The sequence below is a fragment of the Drosophila innubila genome, chromosome X, assembly GCF_004354385.1.
Source record: "Drosophila innubila isolate TH190305 chromosome X, UK_Dinn_1.0, whole genome shotgun sequence".
Lineage (NCBI taxonomy): Eukaryota > Metazoa > Arthropoda > Insecta > Diptera > Drosophilidae > Drosophila > Drosophila innubila.
The window spans coordinates 18,136,052-18,156,184 of record NC_047626.1 but is presented as its reverse complement, the minus strand read 5'-3'; the positions used below and the strand labels follow the sequence as shown (position 1 = coordinate 18,156,184).

Below are 20,133 nucleotides of genomic sequence, written 5' to 3'. Positions count from 1 at the left end.
ATATAAGAAATGTTTCGCTTAAAATTTGAGAAAAATGTGTGTATTTTATAAAACTTAGTGCAGAATATCTGCTCGTCTATCACGGTCTTGATGTTTATTTCGTTTCATGCTATCCTTTGTTTATTATGATTTCTGATGAACAAGGGATTCGTTTTCTCTCCTCATATGTTAATGGGATTCTCGCACTCATTCGATATTCGGAGCAGTTCTTTGGAAGTACAAGTAACTTGGCAGCATGAAAGCGCATTTACAGACATACGTACACACTCACACACAAGTATGAAAATTTAATTAAATCAACATACATAAGTACATTTTTTTTTTTGGTTGGCTCACACATTCGACTGGAAATTTTGGGGGTTGCCAGGAATGACGAAGAATGGCGAATCTGCTTATTGCTTTTGATTTTGCTTTTGATTAACATATTTCTTTTATCTGAAAAGGAACTCAGTGTAGCCGAGCAATGGCAATGTCAACCGGGAGGAAATCAGGGACAAGGGGATTACACATGAGTGTATCATAATATATTCAATAATTATTGAAGTTATGAAACATTTTTGATAGCTGATGACAGCCAACATATCGAATCAAAGACATTTTACATATGTATGTATGTACGACATAAGCCAATACATATATAGTGAATCATAACGGCTTTGTGGCATTATATACACATATGTACATAAGTTTATCCGTTTACATCCTTACAAACATGTTGGAACACATACGAGTTTCTCTGTCAGTCGCCATGACAAACTTAGAAGTCAGGAAGACCAAAAAAGAAACTTTTTTAATTAAAGCCAACAAAAACCAAGAAAAACAAAATCAAAATAACGAAAAAATACATAAAAGCTACCCCACTGATAATATCTTTTCATGACCGTCAGTCGAGGCCATCAACAAGTTGAGCAAATTTTTCAACAATTCTTTGGCTTTTCTCTACCTGCTCAGTTATACTACCGGACTGGATATAAAGCATTTTAAAAACAATTGTGTCAATAAGATAAATAACATATGTACATATAATACTAAAAAAATACAGCAGTATTATTAATTTACAAAAAACAAAACCCAGCTGAAATGTACGAAAATATTCCATTTGATATCAGAAATTGACTAGATTATACCAGTGGTCGAAAATCGAAAAGATTCTAAACTAGTTATTGAAAATTAAATTATACAAATATTATATATATATTTTTCGAAATCCAATTCGTTTACGACCTCTCCAGCATGCCAAATTTTGTCTATATATGCTAGCTATTAATACTGACCAAGTAAATATATATTTTTTGTAAAGTCTGCCATTGAGCGCTTGAGCATGTAAAAGACAGGGTATCTACTAGTCGCTTATTGTTAGTGCTTATACATTTATACATGATGCTTTTTCTTGTTATTTGTTTATTTTGAACGATTATTCTGCTTCATTTCCGGTAACGGAATTAAATCGTTTAGACGGCCGTCTTTTGTAATATTTACGTCGGCTTTTTTTTTTTAACAAATTCGAAAGCTGTTGAGATTATACTTTGTCTTTTGGCCTGACTTTGTGGTTTACCAAATCAATTTGCTATTGACGCCTCAAGTGATTTTCTGAATGGTTTTGCGCTTTTCTTAAGCAATTGCAAAATGGAAAATGTAAAATGTACAGCCATTGATTTATATGTATGTTGCCGGCTTGGAAAGCTTTTATGTTTTCATTCCAAGGCATAAAACTCGCACATACTGACAAGGATATCGGTTGTAAGAAATGACCCTTTTGTAAATATGTCCACTATTATCTGAATGGTACATACATCCAACATATACAAGCAATTGTTAAGAGCTATAATAAAATGTAATACTTAATATATTAAATGAAATTGCTTTTTAAATTCAAAATGTATGAATCAATATCATAGTTAAGAGGCAATGTTTCAGAAATATTTCAAGAATAATTAAAATGTAAATTCGATTAAATTAAATAGAATTTAAATTAAAAATCTCTAGAGATTTGCGGAACGCACCCAATCTAATTTTATAGATACTTCCCTGGCTCAGCACATACTTTATGAGTTTCTTTTGCTACATTTGCAATGGTAATGAATGTTTATAACTTGTTTTTAATATTCCAATATGATATTTAGAGATAAACACATATACTTTATTTCACAAATGTGCCATAGAACTCACATCACATAAATAATGGGAAATGCAGTTTCATATCGGCCACTAATGGAGCTGCTCAATTGATGATGAGGCGGGAAAATCGCCACAATTTTATGTTACATAATTTTATTGACTTCTTCTTCTGGAGCATTTGTAAAAGAGGCAGACTCACTGATGGCACCACTCGATGGTGCTGAATGGCGGGTGGTTGAGTCGTGTGGGGCAATTGGCAAACATTCTAAAAGTTGTTTTGGCAGCTGTTCTTTATAGAGAACAACACTCGTACCATCGTACATTTGACTGCTGCTTCGTTGTCGTTGTCGTTGTCGTTACTGTTATTGTGTATTATTATTATGATTATTGTTATTGTTTTTGCATTTTAAAGCAAATGGACTTTTATGCGTTTCCGTGCATGTTCGGTTGTATGGTTGTATGGTTGTGTGCCAAAAATTAGCCCACAATGTTTGGCAGTCCTTGCCAAGAATTTTGATGCTCCTTTAACTGCTTTGTCCGTCGCCCATCAATTTTACTTACTTTGCAAGCAGCTTCTAAACATTCGCGCACATAAAAATCAAATTTCCGCATAAATTACCAGCTCAACATTTTTGATGGTTCCCCTCACACTCTGCTTTGCTGTTCCCCTCTTCTTATTCTATTCCTCCAATTCATTGGTGTTGTTGCTTATGTGTAAACATAATTGAGGCTTTTATATACTAACTGTATATGTGTTTTGAACGATAGAAAATGTTGTAATAATTGAAGCTGATAAGCAACAGATTTGATGATGGGCTTGTAAATTAAATGACCATGATATGACGCAGACACTCAAAGGGTTGTGATCGTGACTATTCGTTTAAATGTGGACATTAAAACATGAATCTACATTAAGTCGGAGTGAAAATTACTTTTTTTCGAAACTGCTGTATTATTTATGGCTGCTAAGATATGCAAGCAATATCTGTGCTACAAATTTATTTCGATCTATTTTGAGAAATCACTGAAAAGCTCAAAAAATCCGACATAATTGTGATTTAACCCCAAAAGATAATTATTTAAAAATTATTTATTATTTTTAAAGTTTGAATAAATTTTTTAAGTTACGAAATGACCCGGCACTATACTAGGTAGAAGAACCTGTCATACAACAGTGTAATACAAGTACCTGTCAAAAAATAAATGGTTGATAATTATACACTTTAAGAACAATTTAAGCTTTTAAGTCATATCTAAAATTAAAAAATGCAACTCATTAATTCTTCATTTTGCTTAAAAAGCCACTTGACAAAATTTACGAGCTGAAAACGTTTAACAATGATTTTCTGTTGTATGTCTAAAATGGTGGCTGAAAACCGTTTTGAGTCACTATACATAAATTGGTCATTGTTATCACTTTTCGATCATCGTGACGATCTGAATATGTGTGTTTATTATTTTGTTTTTGTGTGCTTGCAATAGAAATCAAATCTAAGCCGCGGCACTGTTGATTAGCGGATGACCTTTGACCTTGAAGCGTCCGATAAGCGAATCTAGAAAAGTGGAACTACGCATTGAGACATTGATATTTCATATTGATGTCAATTGCTGTGTAAAAAACACATGAGAAACAGACTCCCAGTCTAAATTCAAATTCGCAGCATTAAAGACGTGAAACGTGAGAGATTTTGCGAGAGATGAAATTATTGCAAGTGTGGATACTGTGCCTGGGAATTTGCCTGTGCCTCTGTCTGGGCACTGGTCAGGCCAGAAGACTACAACAACGGCGTGAGGCAAATGCGGCTCCAGAGCCAGCTCCAGTTCCAGTGCCGGAGCAAACGCAATTGCCGGAGAGTGAACTAGATGGAGATGACTCCGCTAGGAAGGAAATATTTGTATCGGATGCGACAACGACATCAAAGCCACTGGCCATCGTTGCAATCAAGTCGCGTGCAATTGCCATGGATCGAGGCCTCTGCCAGGAGCAATCCCGCTACCGTCCGCACTATCCCAAGTGCCATCAGTACTGCAAGAAGCTGGATCACTGGATTGGTCAATGCTGGCGCGAGAGCTGTCACTGCATCTCCTGAATCATCAAACTTTATACTTAATTTCAATATTCGTTTCGTGCTCCACTGCCCAACCTTGTTTTAACTGCACTTAGTCATAGTTGCCCAAAAGTTCGAGCTGCGCTTATTAAAAATTCAAAACCTTGTCATAAGTTCAGATCTTCTTCATTTCCTGTGTCTAATTAACAAGTTGGAAAATTGTAGATGGTAAAATTTTCATTAAGAAACATTACTGTTACTTTTGCAACGTAGTATGTTTCAGCTTCAAAGCATAAAACAAATATATCTACAAAGTGCGCTCATTAAGTATACGCACACAGCTCAATTGAAATTTTGTATGTTTTCAGCATTAAAGCAGATTTCTATTTTGGTCAAAAGCGGATTCAAAAATTTGAAATAGAATCTGTTTGAATGTGCTACTTTCACATATGTACAAATACACACATATGTACATGCATGTATGTATATACACACAAGCACATATACAAAAATAAAATCCACGCATTTTGCTAGTTTTGCATCATGGATCTCAGCCAAACATTTGCCTGAATTTTCAAAACGAGCTCACATACAAGTATGTGCGAGTACATACAAGAGTGACTATACACATACATATGTGTGTCTGTGTGTGTGTGTGTTTGTGTCCGTGTGAAGTGTGTGCGAATGGGAGCTTGCATCTCTTTCATATGCTAATTTAATAGTAAACAGTGGCAAAAATGCGCGTCCCAACGTAGCGAGCAGGCGAAGGACTAAATGTACAGACGGACAGATGGACAGACGGACAGATGGACGGATGGACGGATGGACAGATAGACAGACGACCATTTGGCCAAAATGGAGGGACAACCGAATGTGCATACATGTAACGAGTGACAGCTACTAATAGCACATACACACACAATCACACACACACACACACACACACACATAAGCTGTCGTTGTTGTTAGTGTGCATAGTAAGCACACAATATGCATATTCATGAACTAAGTGGCTGCATTTCAGCGCCATGTTTTGTAAAGCTTCTTTGTGCAAATTGTGAGCATTAACAATTTTTTTTCTCTCTCTTTTGCTTTTCATTTTTTTTTTTTTATTTTTTTTTTTAGCTTTTTGCATCATTTTCTTTGACATGCAACACCAGTTATGTCACCCCTCCCCTCAGTCTTGTGGCGAATTCCAAGCTCGCATCGAAAATCACATAATTCTCTAGCATACTTTTGGGCACAGTGGGAAATTAAAATGACATTTCCGAAAATTTACTCAACGCATTTCAATTGAATCGATGGGAGAAAGTAGCTTGATCGCTCACAAAGAATCCAACTCTTTAGTAAGAAAGACTACAGTGCAGCAAAACTCTGCTGTGAGAGACCCTGTACTTTAGATCAAAGCTGTTTAAAATTGTTTTTTGAATAACTTTCGAGTTTATTATGTATATATTGTATATACAAAAACGTATACATACAATTGGAAGCTATCATAAATTATAGAGTCAGTAAATTCATAGCATTTACATAGTAAACCTTTTAGTTTTCTATTTTTGGAATTCTAAGAAGATTAATGAACGAGCTGCTAAATTAACAGAGGGAAATATATTTTAATAACTGTCAGCCGGTATCACTTACAAATTATTGCCATCAGTTGACATTTGCAATGAGATCGTTATGGGGCATTCAGGCAGATATTATAAGTCAGTCTTATTGTATGGCCATTAAAATTTAATGAGCTACGAGAAATGCAAAAAATATGCCTAAACTTTTGCCTAAAAACATATTTGAGTGTGACAAGGATGTGAATCAAACGATGTTGAATGTCCAGAGTAAAGGAATAATTAGATACCCTGTAAGGCCAAATCGAAATATACATTTAACAGCTATTAAGAAAATTCAATTTATTGAGTCTGATATGTGACTTTTTGACAATGTTGAAGTATGCGATCAAACAATGGCCCAACAACACTGTACAGAGTATATCTTAGTCGATCAACCTTTGCTCAAACTCATGAATAAATATTTTTTTTGCCCTGTGTTTGCTGAGCATTTGTGCTCAGTGTTTTATGTGTCCGTTCAACTGATTTAGCTCAATAATGCGACGCGTCTCTCACTTTGATGAGGGTCTCCGCAGCAGTGGCAACTCTGCTCTACCGCTGTCAACAGATACTGACAACAACGACAACAACGACACTACAGAAAGTGGCAGGACAGCAAACACGAGTTCGTTATCTTTACCGCAATGTTAACACTGCTATACAGTCAGCACTTGTGTCAGAGTTGCACACCTACGTATACATATAGTATGTAGAAGGGTTGCCACCAAGCCACGAGCACACACTGTTCTATAGTGCCAACTATAATTGATAATTAAAGTTAACAGAATGACTTGCCTGTGTCTGAAATTGTTGTCAACCCACATCTACAATCGATTAATCGATAAATGTTTTTAATCAGGGTTCGTATCGAGATTGAGAAAATTATTATGGTAGAAAATTATTATGGTAGTTTAGAAAAAACTATAAAAAAAAAAAAAAAAAAAAATTAACAATTTTGGAATTGAATTTTTTTTTTTTTTTTTTTTTGTGGAATGCAATCTTTCACTTTCAGTCAGCACAAAGTATTACATGTATTTATAGCGAAAAAATAAATACATCGATGAATATTTCTTCAATATGTGTACATAAAACTTTTATTTTTCGCGAGTTTCACAATGAACAAAAGCAACTTTAATAATTTTCGATAACAAATACTCGTATATAAGTACATTTGTAGCATATACTTTAAGCCCGGGCATTTGTGTGGATGTGTTTGTTACGTGTTCGCCTTTAATACGATTAAAACTTAGATTCTACTAAAAGAAAACAATCAACACTGGGTAGCTAGGCTCTTCAAAAATTTTGTGAGTTTACAATGTGAATGTCGATTTGACATTGGAGCCCTGCTTGGACATTGCATCCTTATGGAGCTGATATTGAAGCAAGTTCTGGGGTCCCAGACGTAGGGCATCGCGCAGCTTGTGGCCAATCTCAAGAATTGCTTCCTTATTGTTCCCATTGGCAGTCCAGATTGATATCTTGTTGCTCTTGCCACGTATATTGACAACAGCGCCACAGATCTCATCGAAACGATCAAACACTTCACCAATCAAGCAAAGTAGCTAAGCATGAATGTTAAGTAGTACTAGCAGAGTGCTAAACAGAAAGAGAGAGAGCGAGAGAGAGAGAGAGAGAAGATTGATGCTTACCACATCAAGCCACAATTTGTCCAAGTCATCCTTCAGTATCTTATTGAGAGCGATTACCCAACGGCCGCCATTATTGTTGGCAGCATCTTCCCACATGGGGCGTATTCCTTTCTTGAAGAGCGAGTAATCGCTGCCCAATTTGATTTCTGACGGTGGCTTGATGTGATTATATAGGCTCCAGAAGTCCTCGACTGTATCAAAGCTAGTGATTTCGTTTTGCATATCCTCCCAGGATTTGGTGCGATCGTTCTCCAAATACCACAGAGTCCACACATTCTGCAATGGATGCTTAAGCATAAGTTCATGTGCCACCATCTCGTTGGAAATTTCGCATTCATCTGAGTTTCCAACTTCCTGCGATTTGGTTTCCACACTCTCAGCATCCTTAACATCCTTAACATCTGCAACTGCAACAGCAACAGCAACAGCCACATCAACATCAGCAGCTGTATCTGTATCTGTATCTGTCGGCTGTTGTTCAGATGTCCCAGCGTCATCACTGGCAGTATCCATCTGTTCGCTATTGGGAGCGCTTACTGTACTCTTGAACATGGTCTGCAAATCGGCAAAGTTCTTCATATCCGCAGTAGATCGATCTGTACTTGCTCGCCGATGAATGGTTTCTGTGGAATTTGCTGTAAAAACGTTAGTGATATGCAAATCCTGGGACAATCTGTACTTTTATGTGTTTACAATTTAAATGTATTTTATTAAATTGTAAATGAAATAACTTATTAGAGCTGCAAAAGTCAACTGAATATCGTGCTACAAATACCTAAATAAGTAAATTTGAAATTTTTACTCAAGCCTTCTAGATTAAATATTTTTCTACATTTCTATATTAAACGTACACTGTTAAAAAATGTTCTAAGAATAAGAACATAAAATTCTTAAAGTTATAAAACACATCTTGGTTTTGAGAACATTTCGAATAAGACCAATTTCTTATTATAAGAATAAATGTTCATAACTTCAAGTCAACATATAAAAAAAAAAAATAATGAAGATATTTATATTTTGAATTCAAATAAAAAATGACATTTTTATGCTTTTCAAACAATTTGATTAATTTTAAATTCTTATATTAAAAACTAGTATTAGTCATTTGCGCTTAAAATTGTCTTATTTTAAAAACAAAATATTTAAGATGAATGTTCTTGATTTTAAAAGTCTCAATATAAAACTGAGGATAATCGTATATGCCCATTATTTCTATACATTATTAAGGTAGGCAAATTAGATACCCTATATTGTTGACCATGTTGACGAGCTAAGTTAATATACCCATCTGTGTCTTTAATATCATATTGATCTCATAATATAAAGGTCGTAATTAAGAAAAATCGAAATATATATAGCTGAAATATTTATTTATTTATTTAATGTCAACTCACAGCAGTCGACCAAAACTAATTTAAAATCGGTAGAAATTGATTTAAATTAAAAATGAATATATAAGCATTCTTGAAAGGTATTTAATTAATTTTTGAACGATTCAATTAGAGTACATTTCTCTTACTTTTATGAAATACACACCACAATTTTGTTGCAAAGTTCTCGAAATGGTTTGCGAGTGTGCAAATTAATGAATTGCATGTAGTTGCTTTTTATTTGGTGTGTTTATCTGAGATGACTATAAATAGCCTACCTTGTGCTATATTATAACAGCGGACATGCCTCCTACTAACTGTTAACTGCTTAGAACAACAAGCGCCATGGGAGTCGCCACTGCAAGCGGCTGAACCAAAGACAGAGGCCGAGGGAAAGCCAGTGGGAGGAGATGGAAATGAGAGAATAGGAATTAAAGTCTTGGGGCGAGTTTGAAAAACTGTGGGCCCATGTAAACGTTGGCCAGATACAAGGCAAGCATACTAGAGGCATACATATCGTATAATTCATATAAATTTGTTGGGCACAAAACTCTCCCCGGGGTGCATTTAACTAAACGCAACGCAGGGGCAGGGGGCAGGGGCAGGCGGCAGGCGGCAGGCTCCTTCACTGATGCCGGTTGACTGCTCGTGGCAATTATAAATTGTTGAAAATAATTTCATTAAAAATGTAAAAAGTGGGCGCCAAATAGAAAAGTGTATTATTAAAAGCCCAAGACTTGGACCTGAAGAAACAACTTGAATTGGCAGCTGAAACTGAAACTGGAGCAGGAGCTGATGCTGGAGCTGGAGCCGGAGCTGGAGCAGCAGCTGGAAATTGTAGACCAGGCAACGTTGTCCAACATTTTGGCGTCCTTGTTCGTATCCGCCGTGTCCATGTCCGTGTCCGTGTCCGTGTCCGTGTCCGTGTCCGTGTCCGTGTCGGTGTTGGCTACGTGCTGCCATTAACTTTGCTTTTGCCTCGGTCTCTTCAGAAAGACATTGTCCTGTTATTGTCCTTGTTGCTGTTGTTGTTCGAACTTTGACTTCCTGTACCCGAAAGGTTTGCACTTTGTGCCTGCTATTTGGTTTGCAAATTTAATGCGTTCGTAAATTTTCCACTGAAATTTCATTTGCGTTAGTTCATTTCGAGTGCTTGCTACACACACCCCCATCCCCTCACCATCTCCCTTAGTTCGCAAGTTACGAGTATGTACGTATGTTTTTAGTACCATCATTTGAATATTAGCTTCGAGTTGAAAATGCTTGTACACTTTACCCGTTTGCTGCCAAAATGCGTGCTGCATTTTTCGGGGCGCAGGAAATTAAATTGGCAACTTTACATAAATCGTTATCCACTGCCAGGGGAACTGCCACACCTCTTATTCCACTGCCTTCCATTGAGCGCTTCCTTTTTTTTTTGCATTTGCTTTTCCCATTAGCAGCCAACTGCAAGAGCAGAAACTGACTTTGCACCTGACCAGAGATCACTGGACTGTACACAGACAAAGATATATAAATAGAGCATGCAAGACTCACAGATAGAGCGAGTGAGAGAGAGAGAGAGAGAGAAAGACAGTGACATAGTGAGTGTAAAATATACCCATAATTTGTGTTCATTCTTGGAGTCCGTAACTCAAATTATGCTACATTACATTACGCACTCGATGAATTTATCATCACAATTGCAGCTTCAGCTTTTACAGTTTGAATCGAGCCCAAAAATATTATATATTATGGATGGTCGAATTTTAGCCACTGTGCGAGAATAGCTATTTGAACAAAGAGATATAAAAAATTTTAATTTTTAGACTCATATTTTCTGTAGATAATTATTTTGTCACAATTTTGTGCTTATTGATGGAAACAAAAATTTGTAATTTGACCATCAATAAATATTCAAAGTTTATATTCATAATATTAACAGAGGAATTTATAAAATTCATTATAGACAAAAAAATATATATAAAAAAATATGCACATTTCGTTAGTTAAAATATTTACTCAGAAAACACAAAACTTACTTTTCAAGCATTTGAGAATAATAGGAAATCTTTGTACCACAATTATGGTACAATTTCAATTGCTTAAATCGATGTTAATTATAAAGGTTTTTTTAAAGGTACATATTATGTATACAATTTTCAAATTTTACGCAGTAACCTGTTCTACAGTTTTTTTTTATGCGTGTCAGGATTAATTTGCGCATCAGCGTTTCAATAATTACATTTGAAGTGAATTTTAAATAAACATTACACGTCTCATTCCTCAGCGTGGTGTCTGCCATCTTCTTTTCATCATTCTAGGGAGATGTTGGGATGCGAACCACGCCCCACCGCCTCTTGGCACGCCCTCGTCTTAAGCAAACAGTGCGAATAAACAGTCTGTCATTATTTAGGTGCTCAGTTGGGTTTGTTGGTGGAAGCACATTACTCATACCACATGTGGGCCAAGAAGCGGCTGCTCGCGTTGACTGTGTCAAACTTATTAACACACACCCAACAGACAGCAACAGATGCACACACGCGCGCACACACACGCACACACACGCACAAACGCACACACATTCGATTCATATGCGCTCCATTGAGTTTCAGATACGCGTCTTGAAAAATGCCCGCTCTCATTTTAATAAAATAAAAGTAATGAGTTTTGCCAAATATCATTTTCAGCAAATTAGTCGATATAATTTAATGCCAACTGTTTCCTCTCGCATCAAATTAGGGCTTGGATAAGCAGAAAGGCCGAAAAAAAATTATGTCGATACTGAAATACCCTTGTAGATTATGTTATATGACTCAACAGATTGTTCTCTTGTTCTTCAAAACTTTCGAAAGTTAAGTACAGAAAATCCCCAAGAGTGAACATATTCTTTAGCATATTATTATTTGAATAGCCTTCATATTTTAACAGCTTATAGTGCTTTTATTTTTTATTTTTTATTCAAAACTTATTAAGTCCTCATAAAGCTTTATAGTTAAAAGGCAAAAATTATGATATGCAAGTGGTCTGGTACAAGCTAAAATTGGTAAAATTAAAAAATTTAAAACACTGCATGTCCCAACTCATCTAAAGGTAGTGTCAACATCAGAATCAGTTGTCAAACTCACACAGGCGATGAAAAAGTTAGTGTACATTCCTAGCTAGAATAAAAACTAGCTAAAATGATCAAAGTAAACTTTTTGATTACAGCTCAAATAAAATACTTGTTTAACACTTTCACATGGAATGCCAGGAAATCTTTTCAATTTTCACGAGTTTTCGTTGGAAATTATTTAGTTGTATATTTAAAAAAAAATTGTTATATAAGTATTCTTAATGCCAGAAGTTTAAACTACGTGAGTTTAAAATATCGTAAGTCTAGTATGTTGATGTTGCTAATATACTTTATATAAATATTAACATGTATCATAAAAACCTCTATTAAGTCTTTCACATTACAAATTTCAAGACTACATCATGCAATCTGTAAATCGAAATAAATAAAACACTTGCCAATGAAATGTTTAATTTTGTATTTTATTATAATTATATTCATATCACATGGTGAATTATTTAGTGTGTATGATTATTCGGTTGATCGACCAAGTGGTTAAATATTTAACTATGCTCAAAAACATCGATGGAAGACTTCTTTCTCATTTGAAATGCTTTCTTCCGCTGCCGCATTTTTCGACCATTTAGGCGTGTTGGGAAATGGCAATTGGGAATTGCCAGCTGGGTGTTGCATTATGTTAGTGGCATTTTAAAGGCATTCGCATTTAATCAAAATTAAAAGATTATAGGAAAGCCATGTGAGCGAATAAAAACCAAATTTAACATGCAATTAACAAAATTAGGCGGGCGCAAAAAAATACAAAAGTACAAAAACATTTACAATAAAAACAAAGAAAACAAAAACAGAGAGAAAAATATCTGCAAATTAGCTTAAATTTTGCACGCACGAGTGAAACACAGTGGCAGCTCAAAGTGGCCCAAGCCAAGCCAAAGCTCCAGTTGGCAGCCGGCGATGGGAAGTGATATAATTGCTGGGGCAGGAAACGTTAACTGACTGAGTGAGTGACTCAACTCGACTCAACTCAAATCACTGAGAGCTGGGAACTGTGAGCTGTGAGCTGGTAGCTGGAAACTGGGATATACGCAAAGGGAACGGCAGAAAAATGAAAATAAACGAAAAGAAATAAATAAATAAGTACGAAATATTCGAGTTGGTGGAGCGCCCAAAGTGTTGCACACTTGACTGCGTCCAGGGTATGAGCTTTGGGAATTGCTTGAAATAAGCCGGCGGGGCCGGAGCGGATTCGGGGGAGGCACAGACTGCGGATGCGGCTGTCTGTTGGCTTATACGAATACGAGTACACCGTTTCATATAGCCCATTTTTGCCTGTTTATGTTAGCGCCTGCAGCGTTTCTTTTTTTTTTTTTGCTGCTGCTGCTGCTGATGATGATGAGTCGCGGTGCCAGGCGCAGATAAAAATTAATTTCTGAAATGAGCTCCACGTTGGCTAAAAACAAATTGCCGATCCCAATTGCAGGGCATGGGGGTATGGGTCATTCTGAGTGTGTGCGTACTCTCATGTACTAGAGATGACTGTATAAAGGATATGTTGAAATGCCTGAAAAATGTACTCATTGCTTTTCAGCATACACCAAAATACTCCAAGTAAATCTCAAATTTTTAACAGTAATAGTAAATAATTTACAGAACAGTATTTAAACTAAATCTTGATAAGCTGCAAACACATCTTATTAAATTCATTATATATTGAAAAAAAAAAACAAATTAAAAAGAAAATGAAAAAGAAAATAATTGATAAAATGTTGTATTTTTGTTCAATTTTTGTTTTGAATGTACCAAAATTTTTGTTATTTGTATATCTCTGCAAACAGCTAATAAACTTTTATTTGAGTTATTAAAGAAAAATATCAAAATTAATGGTTATTAAAAGACTTGATTTTGTAAATCACATTTAATAATTATTTGTGATCAAAAAAATTTAGAATAATAATTATTATTGATTTTTATTTTATTAATCTTTTATACTATTTAAGTTAAAACTTATAATTATGAAATGAAATGCAAGCACATATAACCAAATTAAATAAAATTGGAAAGGAAATAAAAAAACCATTAAAATAATTTAATTTTTTCTTCAAATATATTATACTTATTAACTAAAAATGTTAATAAATTTTTTCACTACACAATTCTTTAATATAAAATAATATTTAACAGAAATAAAAATTAAGATAAAATGTAAGCTAAATGCCAACTCTAGGAAATGGAATCTGTATTCATAAAACCCGCTTAACAATAGTTTTTATAAACGTTCATATTTAAAAAAAAAAAAAAAACTGTTAATCAAATTCACTGCCTGAAGCAGTATTTAGTGCGCTTTAAAGCTGGTCTATCATGCTAATTCACTCAGAGGTTGTGGTGCAGGTCCTGCGGTCCTGACGCGCAGTTGCCGTTGCCGTTGCCGTTGTCGATGCCGTTGCCTTCAATTGGCTCGACACTCAGTAGTGGTCTTATTTATTCATATTTTCAGACTTGAAGTGGCCACTATTACAGCTAACCACTAGCCTCATTGTTGCATCCAAAACAAAAATGAACATAACGACCTAAGCTACTAAACTCTCAACACAATTCCATTATCCAACCCCTGTTCCCCTCTGGCTGTATACCCTTCTCTTGGTGAAGAGCGACATTCCCAGTCGGGGCACCGGATGCAGCACTGATAGCGGAGCTCATACTATCTGCTAACTGACTGCTGGATCCGGGTTGGGTGGGTTAGGTTCTCTTACTGGTTCGAAATTCGGTTGTGGCTGTGAGCGTGAGTGTGAGTGTGAGTGTGAGTGTGAATGTGGGTTGGGGTGTTGGGGTGTTGCCTTCTCACCAAATATTTTCCTTGCGTACTCGAATATTCAGTGAGCAAATCGACGCTTGGCCAGCAATTGCATTTAAATAGTTTTTCATTTGACTGGGCAATTTGCGATGTTTTGCCTGAGTATTTGGGCCGTGTTTATTATACCGTCTTTTTGTGCGTTTGGCATTTTCATACAGTCTCCGTCTGTTCCGCCTCCGCCGCCGCCTTCTCGTCCAACTTCTGTTTTACAGTTTCGGTTTCAGTATCAGTATCAGTTTCTGTGCGTTTTGGCCCAAATTCAAAGCCTTGCCAAATGCGCACTGTCAGTTACACATTTTCTTGTGGTCTATCACAGCAAATAATTGTCATGCTTTTGTTTTTGCTTTGTTGTATGTTATTTCCATTGCATAGTTTTAGGCGTTTCCAACGGTTGAATGCGTTTTCAGGCTGCTGACAAAGAAATATCACAACAACCACCAAAGCAATTTGCAAGCCTTAAATTCTTAGCATTTAATTTTCAATTCAAATAAATGAATTTTCATTGTTTTCCATAAACCCATTTACCACCTTTTGTTTTACGTTACAAACATTTTGAAAAGATACAATTTTAATTTACAATTTATTTCTCTAAATGAAGGCTATCTTAGCAAATATTTTTGTAATAAATGTTATCTGTCACAATGGCAAGGTTTTTTTATTTTTTTTTTTACATTATGATTAAAGTGTTTGTACTTTATAAATACATTTGTCATTTTGTAAATCACATGGACTTGTCAAAAATTTCAAAATTATTTTGCCTTTTTGATTCGAATGCTGCATACCCCGCACATAATTGGTAGATAGGGTGTAATACACTAAGGTCCATTAGTTCATAGTCTAGTTTAATTTATATTATTTATTCTCTGCAGTATACAATTTATCACTCTGTCAATTTCAAAGACTTAAGGAGATAGAACCCTCTAGTAAACTATATGTATAATCAACTTCAAGAATAGTAAATGCTGTAATTTGATTGGATCATTATATTTCCATATTGCAAAAAGAAATTAATAGTTAAAATGAATATCTTTGGAGAAAATGTATGTAGCTGTACTTAGATTAGATCACACAAAAAAAACCTCTACACGAGCTAAAAATCCAGTGATTTCTGATATCCAAATTTGTGATGAACAAAATAAAGTTTAATATAACAATTTTAAGTTAAAATATAAATTAATAAAAAAATCACGAAAGTTGTCATTCTCCACTGTTTGCTGATATGCCACTTTATTGCTGCTGTCTGCTGAACTCTGTGTAATATGTACATACACTTAATTGGCAATATCTTGGCAAACGAATTCTTACATATATGTGTGATATACAAAAAAAACGCGGATTTTTATTGATTATAACAAATTGAAATTTGAAAAAGACCAAATGTGTCAATTTATTAAAAAAATGTAAGCTAAAAAACCTATTTACACTTGTAAAATGTTACCTGAGTGCTTTAGAAAAAAAATTGAAATGTACGCCATAAATTCATCAAAAACACCTTTCCAATGATATATAGGATATATATGTAGCTTCTTTGGCTTGGAAGCTGTTTTGGCTTCAATTTTAGCGGGATTAAGCGTTTTCTAGCGGTTTTTTTAAAATCGTTGAACAAGCATTTCTATATTTCGAAAAGGCATAAGTCCCCCAATTAATCCAAGGATTTTTTAGCGCTTTGATGCAAACATACAAACAAACAAACAAACGAACTTTTCATTAAATTTTGGAAAGGCCACTAAAAATTTAAAAATACATTAACTTTTGAACTATTTGTCGGATTTGAGTGATCAAAGTATCAATCGAAGCGTATTTTTAATGAGAAAAATTAAAAAAATTAGCTGCAAGCATTTAAATTTTGCCCCTCCCACTTACACCCCCGTATCCCCCGTATCACATGAACCAGGTGAGGTAGCAAAAGTTTTCGTATGCCAATTTGTTAGTTTCGATCGGTATAGAGCTCGATCTAATCGGACAGTCGTAGCAAATTTTCCATATTAGCTGTATATATTGCTGCATATATACTGCTTTCGTCACTAGCGCGGACTGCCGTCCGCAGTGATATGTTATAATTATAATTTAGAAGTCTTTGTATAGAGTATCTCCTAGTCCACCCCTACACCAATGCCCTTTAATTCGTTGCTGTTTCGGGTGCGTTTTTTTTTTAATTTGATAATATGTATTCCCTTGTCCAATTAAACGCGTTTTGTTGCCCGCTAAAAAGCAACAACAAACTTTTTTGATTAAAATTAAAGAAAGTTTTTTGAACTGAGCACCCGCCCATAAGTTTGTAACAGTAACGGGACAACGGAACAGCGGAACAGCGGGGCAACAGGGTAATGGGGCATACAACGGGGCAACAAGTGGCGGGCAACGGAATCGGAGGCTGTGAGATTAGTGTGGGCATGGTTCAGACAAGTGCATAAGGCGTAAGGCTGCGTAAGCAAAATTACGAAACAAATTACAATAACAATAAAATGAAGTGGCTGCCTAACGGCCAAATCTCAAACGCAGACACCGAGGCAGAGGCAGAGGCAGAGGCAGACTTCCCCTGTGCCCCGCGTGGATGCTTGCCGCCTGTGGCATGGCATGCTTGGAACTGCAACAACGCCTCAAGTTGTTTGCTGGCAAAACTTTAACCAGAAAAATTACAACATCGCCGCAAATTATCTGCGGCAGTGTCGCAGCTTAAGCAGCGCCAACTGTAACAACCAACAACAACAGCCAACAAATTGGCATCATTTCAATGTGAAACTTATTTCAAGTCAATCGTTGGCAGGCGGCGCACGGCAAGTCGTCATGCCACGCCCCAACGTGGCCAGCGCCCCAACACCCAAGCGCCTTAACCACACACACACACACAAACACACGCACACCCGCAGAGCAAATCCAAATGAGCCTTTAAAGCATTTTCATGGAAAACTTTTTCTTTGTCCACATCTACTACATCAACGTCCGCGTGCTCGCGTTTTATTTTATTTCATTTCAATTTTTTTTTATTTTTTTTCTCGCGTTAGTGCGGAAATCGTAATGAATAATTTTGCTTTTAACTGTTTTGGTTAGCCCGACAGCGACAGCGACAGCGAGAAAGAGAGGCACAAACTCTCTATCGGAATCTGGCTAAAATTGTCAATGTGGTTGTTGTGGTCGTTGGGTTTGGATTTTGGTTTGGTTCAGTTTGTTTCAGTTTGGTTTTGTTGACAACTTGACTTTGATAGGTGGCTGAAACAGAGGCGTCTGCAGAAGCTGTCATTTCCATAGGGGATTGCCATTAAGATGGGGTAAATTCAATTTAATAAAAAAACATCCTCTATGATGAAGATTATGTTCAGAAAATCAAAACCTCAGTTTAAGTTAAATAACATTTGTAAAAAGCAGCTTATATATTGAAACATTTGTTTCTGGCTTGGTACATTTTTAAAAATTTTTTTTCTATATTTTTCAAATTCTTAGATTAATAATGTGGTCTAAAAATGGTTTTATTTCAAGTTAAAAATATTTAAGATGTATGTATGTTCTTTTGATATTAGAAGTTTTTCATTTTTTCAGTGTAGTGCTCTTTGGAAGAAACTAAAACATAAATGGTGTCTAATATAGTATATAAGTAATATTAGTTAAAGTATATTCACAATTTTATCAGCTTAAAGAAACCTTAAATCTTAACATTATTTTCGAAAAAGTAAGTTTTTGAGTTTTCTGGCTCTTTTCATTGAACAAGCGCAACAGTTACTTGTGTTTCATTAAAATTGTAAAATGCCGAGTTATTATTTTGTATTTTTTTGTGTAAAGGGTGCAATATGTTTCTCACTTAAATGCTCAAGAAACAGCATGATACTCCCACATTTTAATATGTTTCATCTATGCCGACTGCAAACAAGTTTCTTTGAAGCCTGCGTCAATACACAGTTCAGAGAATTCTAATAAAAGTATAATATGACTGTGAATGTGATAAGATTGGTTGCACTTAAGTCAGCGCGCTACTGGGAAACAGAAGTCTATCATATAAATAGGAAACTAGCCCCCGCAGTTGCTTTGAGTGTTGACAATCATGTTTTTATTATTAAAGCCAAGCAGAGGAGTTGCAAATATATGAAAAAGCGATGAATAGTGTACAAAGTGCATCAACAACATATTATCTGGCCAATTGCAACACATACAATATATGCGACTTGTTGATGAGCTTTTATAACGTATCACGTAATATGCCTATTCAAATTCTATTTCTTAAGGCTCAACATATAAAATCAATCTAATTTTGAAAGTTCATTGAGTCTACAATTTACGTAGAATATTTAAAATTTACAGTTTAAAACTATTTCTAACATTTTGGCTAAAATTATATAATATTTTATGATCAACTTGCTAACTTTTTATCAATTCGTTAAAAGGATTTTGAGAAAACATAATGCAAATTTATTTTGCCACCAAAATGATGAAATGTAGTAGGGCAGATTCACTGGACCAGTTCCGAAGCGTATTTAAAGTGTGGCTTAAGCCCAATTGGCTGGCTGAAGGAGAAGGCCAACACCGTCTGCACAGTCAAAGCCATTTAAACCAGTTCACCTGCTGACATCTTGGCTTGAGCCAGCCTCAAGCTGTTGGCCCCCAAGCTAGTTGGCCGTTTGCCACTCGCCTGTTGCCGATTCTCCGTTTCCGTGGCAATCGGAGTATACAACCAGCCAGATTTGCAGGCTTCCTTTTGGGGATTCGAACTTGTTTCTCAAGCTGAAACAGCTGCTGAGCTGATTTAGTTTCGTCTGCCCACTCTCCAATCTCCAATTTCCATGGCTGATTGCATAATGCATTCGCTTTCCTTTTAGACTTACGCATCGCATTTCCTGAAATGACATGTCTCCATGCATTCGCACTCGTAATACATAGTTGGTTTGTCGGGGAGCTAATTAGCTGCTAGGCAACCAGTTAGCAACTCAGTTGGCCGCCTTTATTGGCTATTACCTGGCAGTGGCGTGAACCTGGCCAAGCAGCATTCATCATCAGCTTGCAAAGTCGTTTACTGATTATGAAATCAAATACAATATATTAAATGACAAAAACAACACATTTCCACAATGTTTTCTGTCTCTCTATAATTGTGAATTTTCCTTATTTTTTTGCTAAAGTGTAAACTCTTAAGCTCATTTAATGTTTGCTATTTTAATGTTGTTTTTTTTCTTATTTGAGATCTGTTTTTATTTTGGGTATTTTGAATTTTCAAAAAAAATAATTTTAATACAACATAAATTACATATCGGAATAGTAAGTTTGACACCAGATACAATTTGGCTCTTACCCAGTGTAGTAAGTTATATATTCAAAAATATTTAGAAGAAATTTAATAATTTCAGTAAAGAATTTGTATATTAAATTGATTTTTTTATATAAATTGAATTAAATAACAATACAAAATTTAAATGGAAACAATCCGCAAATCGATATACAGACAGTTCTTAATT

General features: G+C 35.4%; 2 protein-coding genes across 2 annotated transcripts; one reads left to right on the top strand and one right to left on the bottom strand.

The window, feature by feature from the left end:
- Positions 1 to 3,772: 3,772 nt before the first annotated feature.
- Positions 3,773 to 4,419, top strand: LOC117788843. The gene has a single exon (XM_034627737.1). It carries the CDS (start codon positions 3,816 to 3,818, stop codon positions 4,206 to 4,208), a length of 393 nt encoding a protein of 130 aa, XP_034483628.1. The 5' UTR covers positions 3,773 to 3,815; the 3' UTR covers positions 4,209 to 4,419.
- A 2,416-nt stretch (positions 4,420 to 6,835) lies between these two features.
- LOC117784594 (eukaryotic translation initiation factor 4E1-like) lies at positions 6,836 to 8,123 on the bottom strand. Its single transcript, XM_034622363.1, has 2 exons — positions 7,420 to 8,123; positions 6,836 to 7,332 (listed from the first exon to the last, which is right to left on the bottom strand). Exons 1-2 carry the CDS (start codon positions 7,996 to 7,998, stop codon positions 7,081 to 7,083), a joined length of 831 nt encoding a protein of 276 aa, XP_034478254.1. The 5' UTR covers positions 7,999 to 8,123; the 3' UTR covers positions 6,836 to 7,080.
- Positions 8,124 to 20,133: the final 12,010 nt, after the last annotated feature.